The following is a 15176-nucleotide window of genomic DNA, read 5'->3' as shown; positions in this document are numbered from 1 at the left end:
AAAGGCATATTCAGTGGAACAAGCAGAGCAGATATCAAACTTGCTTCAACTCATAACCCGCATAAGCCCTTATTTAAGTCATATGAGGTGTGCACTGCCTATAACGCATCATGCAGTTTCCCCAAAAAGTAGTATATTTATATGCAGATTTTATGACTACATTAAAGATAAGCCATTAGAAATGATTCAAACCCTCAATCATGCAGTATAAACAGTACTTAGGCCTACAGCAGGCATACACCAATAAGCCCAACTGGTGAAAACAACATGAATGCAGTGCCACCGTGTGGAGACGCAAAGTAATGCAAAACTAACATAAGTGACTTATATGCTAAAAAGGATGCAATGCAAGAGAATATCAAAATGCTTCTTTAATGTTGGGACTTACAAGGCCCATATCCTACATATGCCTGTTATATATGATCATTTTACAACCTCTCCTAATTTGAAGAAATCTTAGCTGTGCAGTTTTCTCTGTCATTGTAGAGTACAGTCATCATTCTGGACACATCTAAAATTTCTGCTTTCTAGCTTCCCACTTAATATTTTAATATTTTAAGTATGTACAATTGCAAGAGACATGCTGAATACATTTATACAAAACGTACAACTTTATACAAACTCGACTTACCTCTGTAGATTTATTGTCAAAATCTTTATGATCATTCCTTCTCGTTCCAGTGAATGAAATATAGCTCCTTCAGGACACTGTGCTGCTACATTTAACCTGAAATGACAGCAGGCAAGCTGGCAATAAATAGAGGCTGTAAAGTGTACAATAATTATACAATAAACAAATACAAATCACTATACAAAAGACTTAGACTGTAGAGACTAGTTTCTACTTCCAAGTATCCCAAGTTTATCCTGAGCTACTGTGAAACCAAATATTTATTTGGATAGTATTTACATTCAACTAAGCAGCTACTGAAATTAATTTCATTTCCTCTGTGACTGTAAATTGTAACCCTAAACCTAAATCTAACCCTGTTAAGAATTAACTGTTAAGTTTCACCACCCTGAACATCTGTGAAATTTCTATAGGGGGCTATAGTGTAAAATAAATCCCACCACTCCAAAAACTAATGAGTAAAAATAGCAACTTTACTTTACACCTGATATCTTGCCACTGCCATGCATAACCCAAACTACAGCTCGACAGGAGAGGGGTAAACTTATGTAATGCATTGTAAAAATTCCATGTTCTAATTTTGGATCATTTATATTGGCTCATTCAACAGGAAATTTGATCAAATGTAAAGAACATCTAACAGGTTCAAATTATGGTAAAAAATCAAATATAAATATTCTTTTGTGTGACAGCGGCATTATGTAAATGAGCTCTGCTTTATGTTTGTTAGATATACTGTATGCAAATGTGGTGTTATTTGTGGCATCACACGACTATGCAAATACACTATATGAACAAAAGTATTGGGACACTTGTTCTTTCACTATTTTCTTTTCCAAAATCAGGGCTCTTCAAATAAGAGTTTATCCTGCTGTTGTTGGAGGAATGGTCTCTACTGTCCAGGGAAGATTCCTCAATTGCTATGGGGAACTAATCCCAAAATGAGGTGCTAGAGCACCATCATTCCAGAGACACACAGTTCCACTGCTCCACAGCTCTCACTGCTGGGGGGCTTTATATCCCACTAGCCCACGCCTGGCATTAGGCATGGTGCCAACTGGTTCATGTCCTTTTCTATTTGCAGTATACCTCTCTTTAGGGACTAGACAAGCTGTGTGTGTGTGTGTGTGTGCATTTGCACTGTGTCAGCAATGAGCGCAACTCAAAGTAGCTCCATGCATTTAATAGAACAGGTGTCCACAAACATTGGGATATATAGTGTAGTGTGTTCTTGTGTAAAGACTGATACTGCCAATTACTCATCGGATCACACCCCAAAAACAAAGGACGGTTTAATGTATTTGTTGTACTTGTTATATAGAGATATTTTTTATAAATACCTCTATATAACAAAATAAATCAATATAAATTAATATAAATTTTTTTAATTTATTTTTGGCCTCACACTTTAACTTTTACTCAAGTAAAGTTTGGGCACAGTCGCCATACTGCCCCTCAAGTGTCACAAGGCAGAAATCCATTGATAACTAAACTATTTATAGTTATATAGAAGACAAATTAGCTTGCAATTTTCATAGTTAAAATACTGTTCTGTATTTTATATATATGTCAAGTAATAATTACCACCTCTTCAGCTGCAGTGCAACAAAAGTCAATAAAAGGCCTCACAAATATAGCAATACCAACCTGAGCGTGTGTGTGTGTGTGTGTTTTCGTGCACCTCTCGCGATACAAACAGAAGATCACGTGTGCCCCCACGGTAGCGACGCGACCGCGTGGCATTGTGGGAAACAAACAGTGGTGCGTTTTGTGGTCGGAGCGCGTCTGGAGCGCATCGCTGCCTTGCGGTCATAAACCGAGGGGTCAGCGCCACTGTCTGACCAGCCCGGCAGCACCGCAGCCTTCACTCACTGTAGCGGGGTTCGGTGGAGCGGAATGACCCGCAGGACCGGACCAGCAGCGGCGCTTCTGGATCTGAACTCAAACGGGGGGCATCGCCGAGATTCGTGCCTCACAGGACTGAGGTGCAGAGGAAAAGTTCAGCTTCTGGGTCGGTCCTGTTTTCAGTCGGAACCGGTGTGATCGATCCTGCGTGTGCGGTGGTCCTGGTCGAGCACGGATCGGTGTTTTTCGGGGTCTTTTTGTAAACATGGTGGGCGCTGTGAGCCCGGAGGAGGGTGGGGGGCTTATTACCGAAGCGCAGCGCGAGTCCTTGAAGTGCAGGACTGATGTGGAGCTGTCAGGGGCAGAGAGGCTGAGATGCTGCCGGAGGCTTTAGAGAGGTAAACAGATCGTTTTCCCGCGACAGAACCCACAAAACTGCATTTTTCGTGGGTGGGTTATCTCGGCCCTGTGTGGGACGGGTTATACGGGTTATAGCAAATCAGCTCCGCGTCTGCGTTGAGTTCCGAGAGAGGGAGAGCCGCCCTGGCATCTGTTTACACCGTGTCTGCACTGAAGCTCACGGGCCGCCAGAACTCGGACAGACTCGGGGATCAACATGTGGAGCCTGGCGGGGGCCACCGTGCAGCTTCTGGCCAAGTCGGTGCGCCATGCCGCGGGTAAGGGTCACATGCAGCTGAACCGCTGGCTGCAGAAGACCCCCGAGTCGCTGGAATGCGATAAAATAGACTTGTTGATATGCAGCGCCGGTGGAGGGAAGGCGGAGGCGGAGCTGCAGAGCGTCGAGGCCGGCGTGCCCTCCTACTCGGCGGCTGACCTGCGGAGCCCGTGCTGCGTGGCGACCTGTTGCTTCAAAAGCGCCCTCTTGGCGTGCCTGCTGACGGCCGTGTGCTTCTCGTCGTTGGCGCTGGTCCGCCAGCACCTGAAGGACCTGCTGCTGTGGGTGGAGAGCCTGGACGGCTTGGAGGGGGCGTTACTCTTCGTGATCGGACTCATCACCGTGTCCTTCCCGTGCGGCTGGGGCTACATCTTGCTGAACGTGGCCGCCGGCTACCTGTACGGCTTCGTGCTCGGCCTGGGCCTCGTCATGGTCGGGGTCCTCATCGGCACCTTCGTGGCCCATGTGGCGTGCAAGCGGCTACTCGCCCACTGGGTGCTCAACCGGGTCGGTAACAGCGAGCAGCTCAGCGCCGTCATCCGGGTGGTGGAGGGTGGAAGCGGGCTGAAAGTGGTGGCCTTGGCCAGGCTCACCCCGATCCCCTTCGGCCTCCAGAACGCGGTGTTTTCGGTAAGTGAGGGTCTGGATGAGAGAAACTGGGCAGAATCAACTAAGATGGGGTTGAATTAAAAAAAAAAAAAAAAAAAATCAAGACTGATTAGGATGAACTAATCCAGGGTTTAAATCTTAAACTGGGTTTAGATTAGGCTACATTATGTTTGTGGACACCCTGTCTAATGCATTTAGCTACTTTAAGTTGCATCCATTGCTGATACAGATGCAGAGAGAGAAGTATTGCCAAGATAATAGGACTCTTGGAAGCAGATAAACATGTACTAGTTGGCACTATCCCTAATGCCAGGCGTGAGCTACTAGGGTGTAAAGCAGTGGAATTGTCTGAAATGATGGTGCTCCATCTTTTTGGGATGAGGTGGGGTGGTGAGCATCCAGCATCCTGACCTCACTAACGCTCTTGTTGCACATCTTCACAGCAATGCTCCAAAATCTAGTAGAAAGCCTTCCCTGGACGATAGTGGAGTCCCAATACCCGGAGTATGTGTCCCAATACTTTTGTCCATATAGTGTGTGTTTGGATTAACAGAGTTTGAATGACGTCAGATTTTAATAAATGATGATGGGGTTGGATCATGCTATGTTTGGATAAAGTAAGCAGGGATTAGATGAAGGTGAGGTGGGGGAATTAAGTAAAATGGCTTGTATATAATTGAATTAAACTGATTTAAGAAGTTTGGATACTTTACAAATGTTATGGATGCAAATACTGTCCCGATACATTTGTCCATGGATAAACTTTGGAAGCTGGGGTTGAATACAGACAAGTTAAACTGGGTTAAACTGATGGGTTGTTGGGTAAAAGATTATAGCTCTTGCGCTTGTCTGGTTAATGTTTACATCGTCTGCTCTCTTGATCTTTATAGTTTCAGGGTTACAGTGCTGGGCGGAAACAGCTTGTTTTTCATTTTCTAGGTTTCTGTTCAGTTTGTAGTTCTTTTTCGCTTTCTAAATTTAAAGTAATTTCAGTTTCAGGTGCAAACAGTGCTCTTTTCGTTTTGACACTTCTTTCCTTTTTTTTCACATGGAATAATTACCACTAATAGAAACGCTTTTGTTACTGTTATAATTTTGTACATTTCGCTTAAGATACAATCTTTTTCGACATATTAAAGGTTATTGTGTGAGGTGTGTAGTCTGTGCAGTGCTCCACTATGTAGAGAAAACAGCTCTTCTCTTTCTGGGTGTTTGTGGTACTGTGTCTCTTCTCACCTCTGTAGTGCATTAAGGCTCCTATAGGTTGTCTGCACAAAAAACTACAGCTACTGAGAAAAGAAAATGAATGAACACCCCCATTAGTTCGTGTAGTTTTTTCAGTAGCTGTAGTTTTCAGTGAGATTGCTACAAATTAATCAGCCAAATGCAGCCATAACCCCACACACCAAAACACACAATGTGGGTACATTAGATTAGATTCCTGTATGTGTCTATGATTGAAGAGAGGCAGCGTACGTTTCTGATTGATGGAGTTAAAGCCTTATGGTCTTAAAAGGATTTCCAGGTGGCTTGATCCAGCTTAGGAGTAAAATAATGAACACATCTAGGTCTTAATCTCTGATTTTAGTGAAACTTAAGCACTTCGCCCACCTATGAGGGAGGGTAGCGTCTGTCTGACATAATAATTTTACTCCTAGTAGGGTTGTGTAGCCTACGTTATTAATATTTGATTAAGTGACACGTGAGAGAGAAATGACACCGTTTAGGATCACCAAGGTCAGAAAAGTGCGTAGATGTGCACTCGCACAGCAAGTGCTTGACTGCTGAACAGGATACAAATAACAGTCCTTTAAAGGAGTATTCCCCAACGTTACAGCAGTGCATATGAAGGGGATTAGATGATGAAGTTGTTTTGTTGTATGTTTTTTATGGTTTATGGGGTAACTTGATCTCTCCTGATTAAACAGTGGAGAGAAACTTTACACAATTACTGATTGGATTTGGTCTAAAATCAGAAGTCTTGTCTGGATTAGGGCCCCCCTGGCATTTTTGCTCCAGCAGTGTTTAGGGTCAGTTGATGTAATGCTGGATCATTGTATAGTGGTGATCTGTGCATTTATGTTAGGTTGTAGAAGAAAGGGGGTGGGGGGAGGGGAAAATGAGAAAAGCCCCCAACAAATTTCGTCAAGCCCATCGCTGCTGAATGCTGTTACGTTGCTCAAGTTGCCTTTGTTATCGTACCATTAAGTGAATTTACATGAAATGGCACAATAGAAATTTAAGTAAAACACCCTTAAATGTTTCTATTTGACTAAAGTTTGTTCTTTATCTCCAGTTTATTACAATGAAGTGGAATCATTAAGATATGAAGGAAATGTTCTTATGTGCTGCCCTTGATTAACCACATTTTTGCAAAAAAGATTCCATATAAAAACAATAAACTCTTTAAAACCTATTAATGAGCTATAAATGCATGCTTTTTCAGGGGCTTTTCTTCAGGTAATGGTTTATTTTTATATTTCTGGACCAATACATTAAAAATTGTCTTCTGTACTAGTTTATTTTTCTAACTGTGCTTAGGTTTATGCATCATCTTGTAGGCTACATTGTGAACGCAGTACAGTACACTTTGCAGTAAGTGGCGACTCTTCTTGAAAGGTGTCCATTTTCCCCTACATGAATTATGTAAAAATCTTTAGCTAACTAGATTTACAGTAGATGTTCCTTTCTCTGGGAAAACTGGCTGTATTTGTTGGTGCGTCTTCTCATTCAAAACTCAGCTCTTCGTAATTCTGGTATACTCTATAAGTGTATGAGATTCTGGAAAAATATTAGGTCATGTATGAGCTCACATTTTGGTAGCCTTTGACATTTGTTAGTTTTAGAAGCTAACCTTCTTTTAGGTTCTGTTGGCTTTTAGCGTCTATATTTTGTGTCTTAGTGTTAGTGCTGTTCATGAGCTTAATATTGATTCTGCTTTACATTAAAAATATCCACTAACCCTCAGTGTGATGCATACGGGTACTGACTTAGTCATACTGGAGTTATGTTGCATCTGCCCTCAGTAAGCACTTTCTGGAGATGTCTACATTTCAATGTGCCCTGTGTTTTCTGCTGAAGTGGAGTACACGGCATTAAATGGGTAACCCAACACGATGTGGTCTGTATACTATACAAAATACATCCTGGTCTATATCTATAATAAAAGAAATAGGACTACTAACCATTATAAACATGTGACCGTTATGATGTGCTGATGTTTAGAGGCAAAAAAATATTAAGCAGAATAAGTGTGTTTTTAATGCATTTCAAAGCTGCACACACTACAAAGTGACCCAATACCATAAAATAGTAACACATTCTCTATGTTTTTATTACCCCAGCAAGTCCAGTAAAAAATGCCAAATATGTGCCTACATCTTTTTGGAAAAAACAACAGTCTCTACTCCTCTTCAGTTTCAAATGTGACATTAGCCTCTGCTTCATTATTTATTACTCAGTAATTGTGAATTCTTCCATTGAGGCAGTGTTGCCTTTCTAGCTTGAAAGCAAATGAAACTTCCTTTTGGTGCCAAAAACAACCTCAATTCCTCATGGCTTGGACTTCGCAAGATGTTGGAAACTGTCCTTTGAGATTCTGGCCCATGTTAACATGATTGCAAGAGATTTTTCAAGAGAATCTTGAAATCCGGTGATTGGAAAGGCCCCTAAACAACACTGAACTCATTGTCATGTTGACGAAACCAGTTGGAGAGCTTGTGCTTTGTGACATGGTGCTTTATTATGCTGGAGTAGCCATTAGAAGATGTGTAAATTGTGGCCATGAAAGGATGCTTTTTAGTGAGCAGACCAAAACCTTTTAAACCAACAAAGCACTCCCCTCCCCAGTTCCACATGCTCACTGACTGACGCAGTGTTTTGTTATTTTGAGGAATGCTGCCCTACTGCTTTTAATAATACAGATTTGCATGCTCGGTTATGGGGTTTGCTAGGAACGTGTCTGTAGTGGAGTCGCAGTTGTCTTTTCAAGCATGTTCTCTTTCTCCTCCATTTAGATCACAGATGTGTCCTTGCCAAATTACTTGGTGGCTTCCTCAGTGGGCCTTCTGCCCACCCAGCTCCTGAACTCCTACCTGGGAACCACACTGCGCACCATGGAGGATGTTATAGCGGAGCAGAGCATCAGTGGCTACTTTGTGTTCAGTCTACAAGTAAGCAGTTCCGTTGCACTCAGTGACTCCTCGCCGGTTGCCAAAACTTTAGCAGTATATTGGTTGCAGTGACGAATAGCAGAAATACTAAATGGATGCCCTGTACACAAATAGAGATCCAGGAACTTGTTGATGTGTTTGTCAGATGCAAATATTGAATAATGGATTCAGTTGCCGGATCTGATTGAGTCCATTAATCCTGTCTCTTTTCTCCTCAGATCTTTATCAGTATAGGTCTGATGTTTTACGTTGTGCACAGAGCACAAATGGAACTGAACGCCGCCATCGCTGCCTGTCAGATGGAAATGAAAACCTCCCACATGAATGGCAGCATGGCAAACCACAGTGGCTCCACCTACTGCAGTAAAAGAGCTTTGGCCGGTGGGGGGATTAACGTGGTCTGATGCCTAATGTCAACGTTTCTCCTGGTGTGAGCATATTTCACCTGCCCGTTCCCGGAGGCGCCGTCCTGACAGGAATGCCAAGGTGAAGACAGATCAAGGGAGATGATGAGGCCGTGGCAGGGAGTCTGCGTCCCTGTAGCGGAGCCGGCAAGAAAAGCTGTCGCACTGGTCAATCCTGCATGTTCAGGTTTAACGATACTGTGTGGCAGTGGACTCATGAGGCTGAGAACTCTCTTCTCAGAGAAGATCTGCGCTGCCAGGAAATCATCCCCAAAGGTTGGGACAGTGGGCCAGTATTTTGTAATGGAAAGATGAAGTTAAAATAGAGCCTAATAGTTTCTTCGGTACGCCTTTGTTTTGAAATTATTTTTTTATATCGTACAAATTTAAAACTAGACGTTTTTTATATATAACTAGAGCTGGTGTAAAGCATGTGATTTAGGGAGAACACTACAGTGTTGTAGAGGAGATTGCTGTAGAGGGCACAGCTGCTATTGTAGATCAGATGGTGCTCAGTGAGCAACATAGGATTCTTTAGAACATTCTGATTTAAGGTTCATCACATTTGCTGTAAATGCTAAATACGGTTGGCTTTCAGGATTCTTTTTGCTTCTTTTCACAATCATAAACTAAGGGAAATGGTTATTATTATGATTATTATTATTATTATTATTATTATTATTATTTGGAGTGGGACAAACTGTACCACCTGGCTAGGAAAATGTTTGTTGCTTTTCTAGGCTGGATTCACTTTTGCATTTCTACAGCTCTGCTAGGAACAGATGGAAAGGAAGTAAAAATTTCCCAGCAGGATATTTAAGTGTGTCCTGCCAAGAACCTTGCAGCGTGATTAACTGAACAGCGTGATCATATCTGCGTTCAGTCTCTCATATTGTTGTATGGAAAGTATTGCTAAAATCTCTGGCCTTCTGTCTTTGATTTTTTTTTTTTTTTTAACCAAATGCTTTTTATAGGGCTGCTATTTTTTTTTGTTTTCTCAGCTCACTAATTTTGCCTTTTATGTTGGAACAAATTTACATCACATTTTATCTTGTGCAATACATGTATTAGGCTATCACTGTTAATATTTCAGGTAGTTTAAATTATTGCTATTAAAACTAGAAGCGGAAAAGTTCAAGTTCGGTAGGGTAACTACTACTTTGACTAGTTATTTATGGTACAAAATGTCAGAAACTCAAGATTGCCGCACAGCTCAAATTAGCCATTGGAACATGAGAGGCAAAGCCTGTCACTTTTTAGAGCGATGGATATACTGGTGGAATGTCTGCACAAATCCTCCATTGTCTCACCATGAGAAAGGTCCTCCATAAATGAGTGGTAGAATGTGCAGATTTATCAAAACTGATAACCTATTACGTAACCACAGTGGTCTTGGACTCATGACATAGTCTGCATTTCTCACTCCCTAGTGATTTGTTTAATTAGACACAAACGTCTCCTGAGCTTTGCCTGACTTAGTCGATTTGGATCCTAGCTGTTTAAATTAGCCCAAGGTTGTCACTTAACGAGCTTAGAGCCATAGGCACAGTGTGTCTCCTACCCCAGAGAGCCTCTGGGTTGATTGGTCCTTCAGTACTACAGAGTACAGCTTGCAGAATACTGCACTGCTGTTCATGAAATATCTCAGATAGCATATCTAAGCTTGGCTTTTTGATCAAAGCCCCAGTAGGGGAGTAAATAGGTATTTATATTGTCACTGTAATGAAAAAACCCATCTCCATTTTTACATTTTTCAACTTTTAGCATAATCTGGCAGTTCTTCTTTACACTGTGTCAGAATTTCATGAAGAATGGACAAATAGAAATGCTCCAAAACGACATGGAATAAAATCTTTTTATATTGACTTTCTTTGAACAATAAGGGTTTTTTTCCTTGTCTTGTAAATTTGTCATTTTAGAGAGATGAGGTTTTTGCATGACAGTAACAATATTCGCATGATCGGATTTTGTTTATTCTAATAAATGAGAGGTGTGGGTCTACATCCTATCACAGTACCTGTAGTGTACCTCTAGAGTACCTCTATTCTTTTAAACCTTTTCTTTTACAGTGGTCAGGGGAACGGGGCAACAGTGGAGGTCATTCCAAGTCATGTGATCCGCCAGATGACCAACAGTGGGCAAAAAAAACCAAACAAACACAGAACTATGATTTGGTGTACTGTTAAAATGTATATGCAAATCAAAAGTAGGTTTAAATTTAGCTATATACTTCAGATTATGTTTTTGCTGGAAACTGAATTGTTCCTAATTTTAATTAATACCATGCTGAATTTTGCTGTGACAACCCCCTCACCCCACAAATACTAACTTTGAGCTTTATTCACCAACTGTCTCACTTGCACAGTTTTCACAAAGAATTTCACCACATTTAGCCATTTTCTTCATTTGTTCAGTTTCAAGGAGAAAATTCTTGTGAATGATGCTTATTTATCTTATCAGCTTAGTGCTCACAGTTTGCACGCTGACTGAAACTTCAACTGACAGGAAAACAGCGTTTGAAACTTCCAGAATCGCAGGTATCAACCGATTCACTGCATAATGAACTGACAATCGACAGGTCTGTGAATGATGTCACATTGGTCATTTTCAGCACCACGGCTCATCACATATTATATCGTTCTACATGGTTTTGCTGCTATCTGGACTCAATGGTCTGAGTCAAATGCTGATAAGGGCTCAAATGAATACTGCAACTTATTCATTTTATGCTACATTGTATATCTTCACAGGCTGGTATAAATGGTTAAGGTAAATGGGCCTAAGAACTTTTCTAGTAATTTCTACTGCTTTTATTTCCAAACTTGCATGTCGTATGATGTGCCACACAAAAGGACAAATTCCATGCTGAGATTCGTGCTGTTTTTTTTTTTTCTTATTTTAGATTTCCCAAATTAATTTGTGTATGGAATATGGGCCCTCTTTATCCTGAAATTAGCAATAAAGGAAAGCAGAACTTGCAGAAACATCCTTGAGTTACATGGACAACAACATTCCTGGTCTTGTGTTACGATGTCAACCTGCCTTGTACCTCTTGCTGCCTATGACATGACAGGACACTAGTCTGTGGCATGTTCAGACACTACATTTCTGTTGAGTATGAACCTATAAAAACTAAGGACACGTTTAATGCAAAAAATATATATATAGAAAAAGGTTTGTAGGAAGCATTTGATTCCAAAATGCATTAGTGTGATTACAGTGGAATAGGTTGGTGGGAGTAAGCTTTACACATACAAAAAGTTGCTATATGCTGTTCATAATTAGACAAAGAAATTATTCAGTTTTTTCTTTTTATTATTGTGTTAAATGGGATTTTTATTACTATGACGCGTTCAGGACTAAACCTTCATAATACGTACATACGGTAATTCATGGGAAAACATGACACTGTTAGGATACGCATTAGTGGACCTTTGTTTAATCTAATCTGCCCATTTAACAGACAAGATTATGCAACAGAGGAACTCTATTAAATCTGATGTGGGGGCAACACTACGTGATGTTTTTTGACAAGCCTTTATCTAAGATTACACATGAGGCTACTGCACATCCATAGCAAGGTACGGATGTAATTTTGGATAAAGGCAAATCAGGTACTGTTACGGAACCTCTACCCCCATGAAACAAGTGCATTACATTTACGCTGTATTTTGTAATACAGATTCTTACAGTGTATAAATGAATATTTATCGCTTTACCATGCTTGTTCTGTGTTATTTATGAAATAAAAATGTCTATAATATAAAAAGTGAATTCCAATGGAAGCTTTTTTTGTTTTGACATTAACCCTTTGAGCCAAAGCAATAATTAAAAATGGTGTGGTGTCCCACAGGGTTCTATTTTAGGGTCTATGAACCTGATGTTAATTTGGAGATAACTGCAGTTGTAAGAGCAAATAATTGACGTGTGAGCAAATTTACAGGGTTTCTGCATTTCCACACTCTGTTGTCACATTGCTGCAGTTCTACATCAAAACATTTTCGTTCAGTTGAATCTGGCAAAAGTAGTTTAGTTACTGATTGACAGTGCAGCACAGCCTGGTTACATAATAAGGGATTTCAAAGTTCCCAGTCAAGCACTGCTGCTCACTATCTCTTGCTGGAACAGTGAGATGTGATATTTGCAGACCACTCGACTGCTGTATCTGATTAAATTCATGCATGCAAAGTTCCCTGCCGTGTTTCACTGCTTTGCCACTGCACAGCATGACCTTTACATCTTTGTCTAAGTCTTTGACAGTATTATCAAATACCCAGTCCTAATATCGCCTGAGCAGAAATGGCCAGTTTCACAGCTTGGGCAATGGACGTGGGAGGCCACTGTGATAAGTGGTCTTAAAAGAGAATTCCACAAATTTAAAAAAAATACATCGACCAGCCATAACTTTAAAACTAAATGCCTAGTAATGTGTAGGTCCCCCTTTGTGCCACCAAAGCGGCCCTGATCTGTCCAGGCATGGACAATTTCAGTAATTTGAGCTATGGTAGCTCTTATGTGGGATTGAATCAGACAGGCTAGCCTTCGCTGCCCATGTGCATCAGTGAGCCTTGGGTGCCCATGGCCCTCTTGCTGGTTCACTGGCTGTCCTTGCTTAAACCTTAGTCGGCGAGCTTAACGGCTTCCTACTGGGACAACCTACTAAGACTCCCCGACATTCTGTAGATGCTCTGACCCACTTGTCTAGCATGGCTCAGATCTTTGTTTGCCTGTTTTTCTTCCTTCCAAATCATCAACTTCAAGAACTGACTGCTCATTCGTTGCCTGATATGTATATCCTACCCCTTGACAGATGCCACTATAACGAGATTATTAATATTATTCAATTTACTTGTCAGTGGTTTTAATGTTATGGCTGGTCATTGTAATGGTTCAATGGTTGAGATGTAAACACATCAACAAATCATTCACAGCAAAAAAAATACTTTTTTAGGATATTGACACCATTCAAACTATTCCAATATTTCTGGTGCTTGTATGCAGCTTTTTGATTGGACATGTGGTTTTTGTGTAGCAATGAATTGTTTCCATAGTAATAAATGAGATGCACAATATTACATATGTAACGCCAAACCATTAACAACATCTTGGCAGCAACTTATCTTACCACAGCAACAGCCTAGCAACCTAAGAATCACCAAGCAACATCATGACAACCGCCTCAGATACCATAACAATCACCAACACACTGATGCATCCTTAGCATCTACTTAGCAACACCATAGCAACCACCCGGGGTATCATAGCTACGAGCTAGCATCCACTTTGTACAAAAGCAGCTTAAACCAAGAGAAGTTAAGACAGTTAAAGATCTCATATTTTATAAATTCTGTGATTTCAGAAAACTACATAGTAGTGATTAGAGCAATTATTGGGGATACCATACCACCCACTTCCTGAAATATTATAGCAACCAATGGGATCCACTGTAGCAATGAGTGCATTTATACAAACACATTCTAATATATCAATTAGATATCTAATACATAATCATTTAATTATGCTGGAATTTGGGGGAAAAATGTGTGGTATTCCACTTTAAAAGGCTACTCCTAAGCAGCATTAGCATTTGTTAAGACTGGTTTAGAAATAGAACCATTGATTTTGGTGTTTTATTCATGTTAAAGCTTTGAGACAATGTGAGCTGTGTTTGTTTTGTGAAGGGAAGTTAGGAAAAGCACAATGGCAAATACAATATGACCACAGTAAAAGCTGTAAAACTTTGAAATAAAATGAACAGGTCATAAACTATAGACTGGATTGCCAGCCCAGAAAAGGCCTAGTATGGTAGAAGGACCATAAAAGAGTGTATCTGTGACAAAAATCCTCTGATTATCACAGAGCATCAGGCAGAAATCCTTTTAGATTGCAGATCTTATGACAGTTTGGCCCAGTTTAAATGTAATGTTTACACATCTGACCTCTTCAAAGGTTGATCAGCCTTGGCAGTCCTCAGGTTTATACAAGAGTCACATGTTTGTCTTGCCTAAGATAGTAACTGCCACAGTCCACACAGACTGGCAGCTACTTTAAAATGCAGTTAAAGACCCAAACGTCCCCACAAAGCCTGTTAAAACAAACCTTGGACTACTGTGAACACAATGGCCGCATTTGAGACCGTCAGTCATCCTAGCACGTCTTGCCAGGCAGTGCTATGCAGCACTGCCAGCTAAATAACAGCAGCACTGTCTGCACTGCTTCTTCCAAAGTACAATCAGATAATAGCCTATATTGAGGTCCATGAACCACATCTTATCAGTTGGTTTTCTTCAGTGTAGACGCATTATACTGTATTTGAACAGAATCTCCAACTGTATGTGAAATCAGCAATAAATTATATTAGTGTTCAACACACACTGTATTCTTATCGTGGGTACTTTGAAATTACGTCAGTGAATTTTAGTCAAACAAGTCGTAGTTTGCCTAGAGATTAGTTAGATCTGCAGAGCAGCTCATGTTTCATAAGCTCCCACTACTCTGCTGAATTGTCATCCTGCGCTTTGCTTCATGTTTGTCCAGCTGTTTAAGTGTGTTGTTGGTCTGAGCACCTTCACAGATCATGGGGAAGTTTGCAGTGCTATCTACCAAGAATAACAAGGACTCTATTATTCAACCTCCACTGCAAATAAGGTTTATTAACAAACTTTAACTAACTAAATTAACTAACGATGCTTCCTCATCGCTCTACAAAACAGAATCCCACAACGTCAGTGGAGCGATGAAACAAAACTGGTGATTTGTTTGGGCCTATGGATCAGCTGTATGGCATGCCTAAAGTGAAGAATGGTGGTGACTCAATGGTGCTCTTGGGCTGCTTTGCT

General features: G+C 40.8%; 1 protein-coding gene across 1 annotated transcript; it reads left to right on the top strand.

The window, feature by feature from the left end:
- The first annotated feature begins 2351 nt into the window (after positions 1 to 2351).
- Positions 2352 to 12084, top strand: tmem64 (transmembrane protein 64). Its single transcript, XM_072675923.1, has 3 exons — positions 2352 to 3782; positions 7778 to 7933; positions 8152 to 12084. Exons 1-3 carry the CDS (start codon positions 3093 to 3095, stop codon positions 8335 to 8337), a joined length of 1032 nt encoding a protein of 343 aa, XP_072532024.1. The 5' UTR covers positions 2352 to 3092; the 3' UTR covers positions 8338 to 12084.
- Positions 12085 to 15176: the final 3092 nt, after the last annotated feature.

This window comes from Salminus brasiliensis, chromosome 3 (genome assembly GCF_030463535.1).
Source record: "Salminus brasiliensis chromosome 3, fSalBra1.hap2, whole genome shotgun sequence".
Lineage (NCBI taxonomy): Eukaryota > Metazoa > Chordata > Actinopteri > Characiformes > Bryconidae > Salminus > Salminus brasiliensis.
The sequence above is the reverse complement of the archived record's forward strand: the minus strand, read 5'-3'. Positions and strand labels throughout refer to the sequence as shown.

Coding starts and splice junctions, on each gene's coding strand:
- tmem64 (XM_072675923.1), top strand. CDS start 3,093: ATGTGGAGCCTGGCGGGGGCCACCGTGCAGCTTCTGGCCAAGTCGGTG. Junction 3,783..7,777: donor TCCAGAACGCGGTGTTTTCG/GTAAGTGAGGGT, acceptor TCCTCCATTTAG/ATCACAGATGTGTCCTTGCC. Junction 7,934..8,151: donor ACTTTGTGTTCAGTCTACAA/GTAAGCAGTTCC, acceptor TTTTCTCCTCAG/ATCTTTATCAGTATAGGTCT.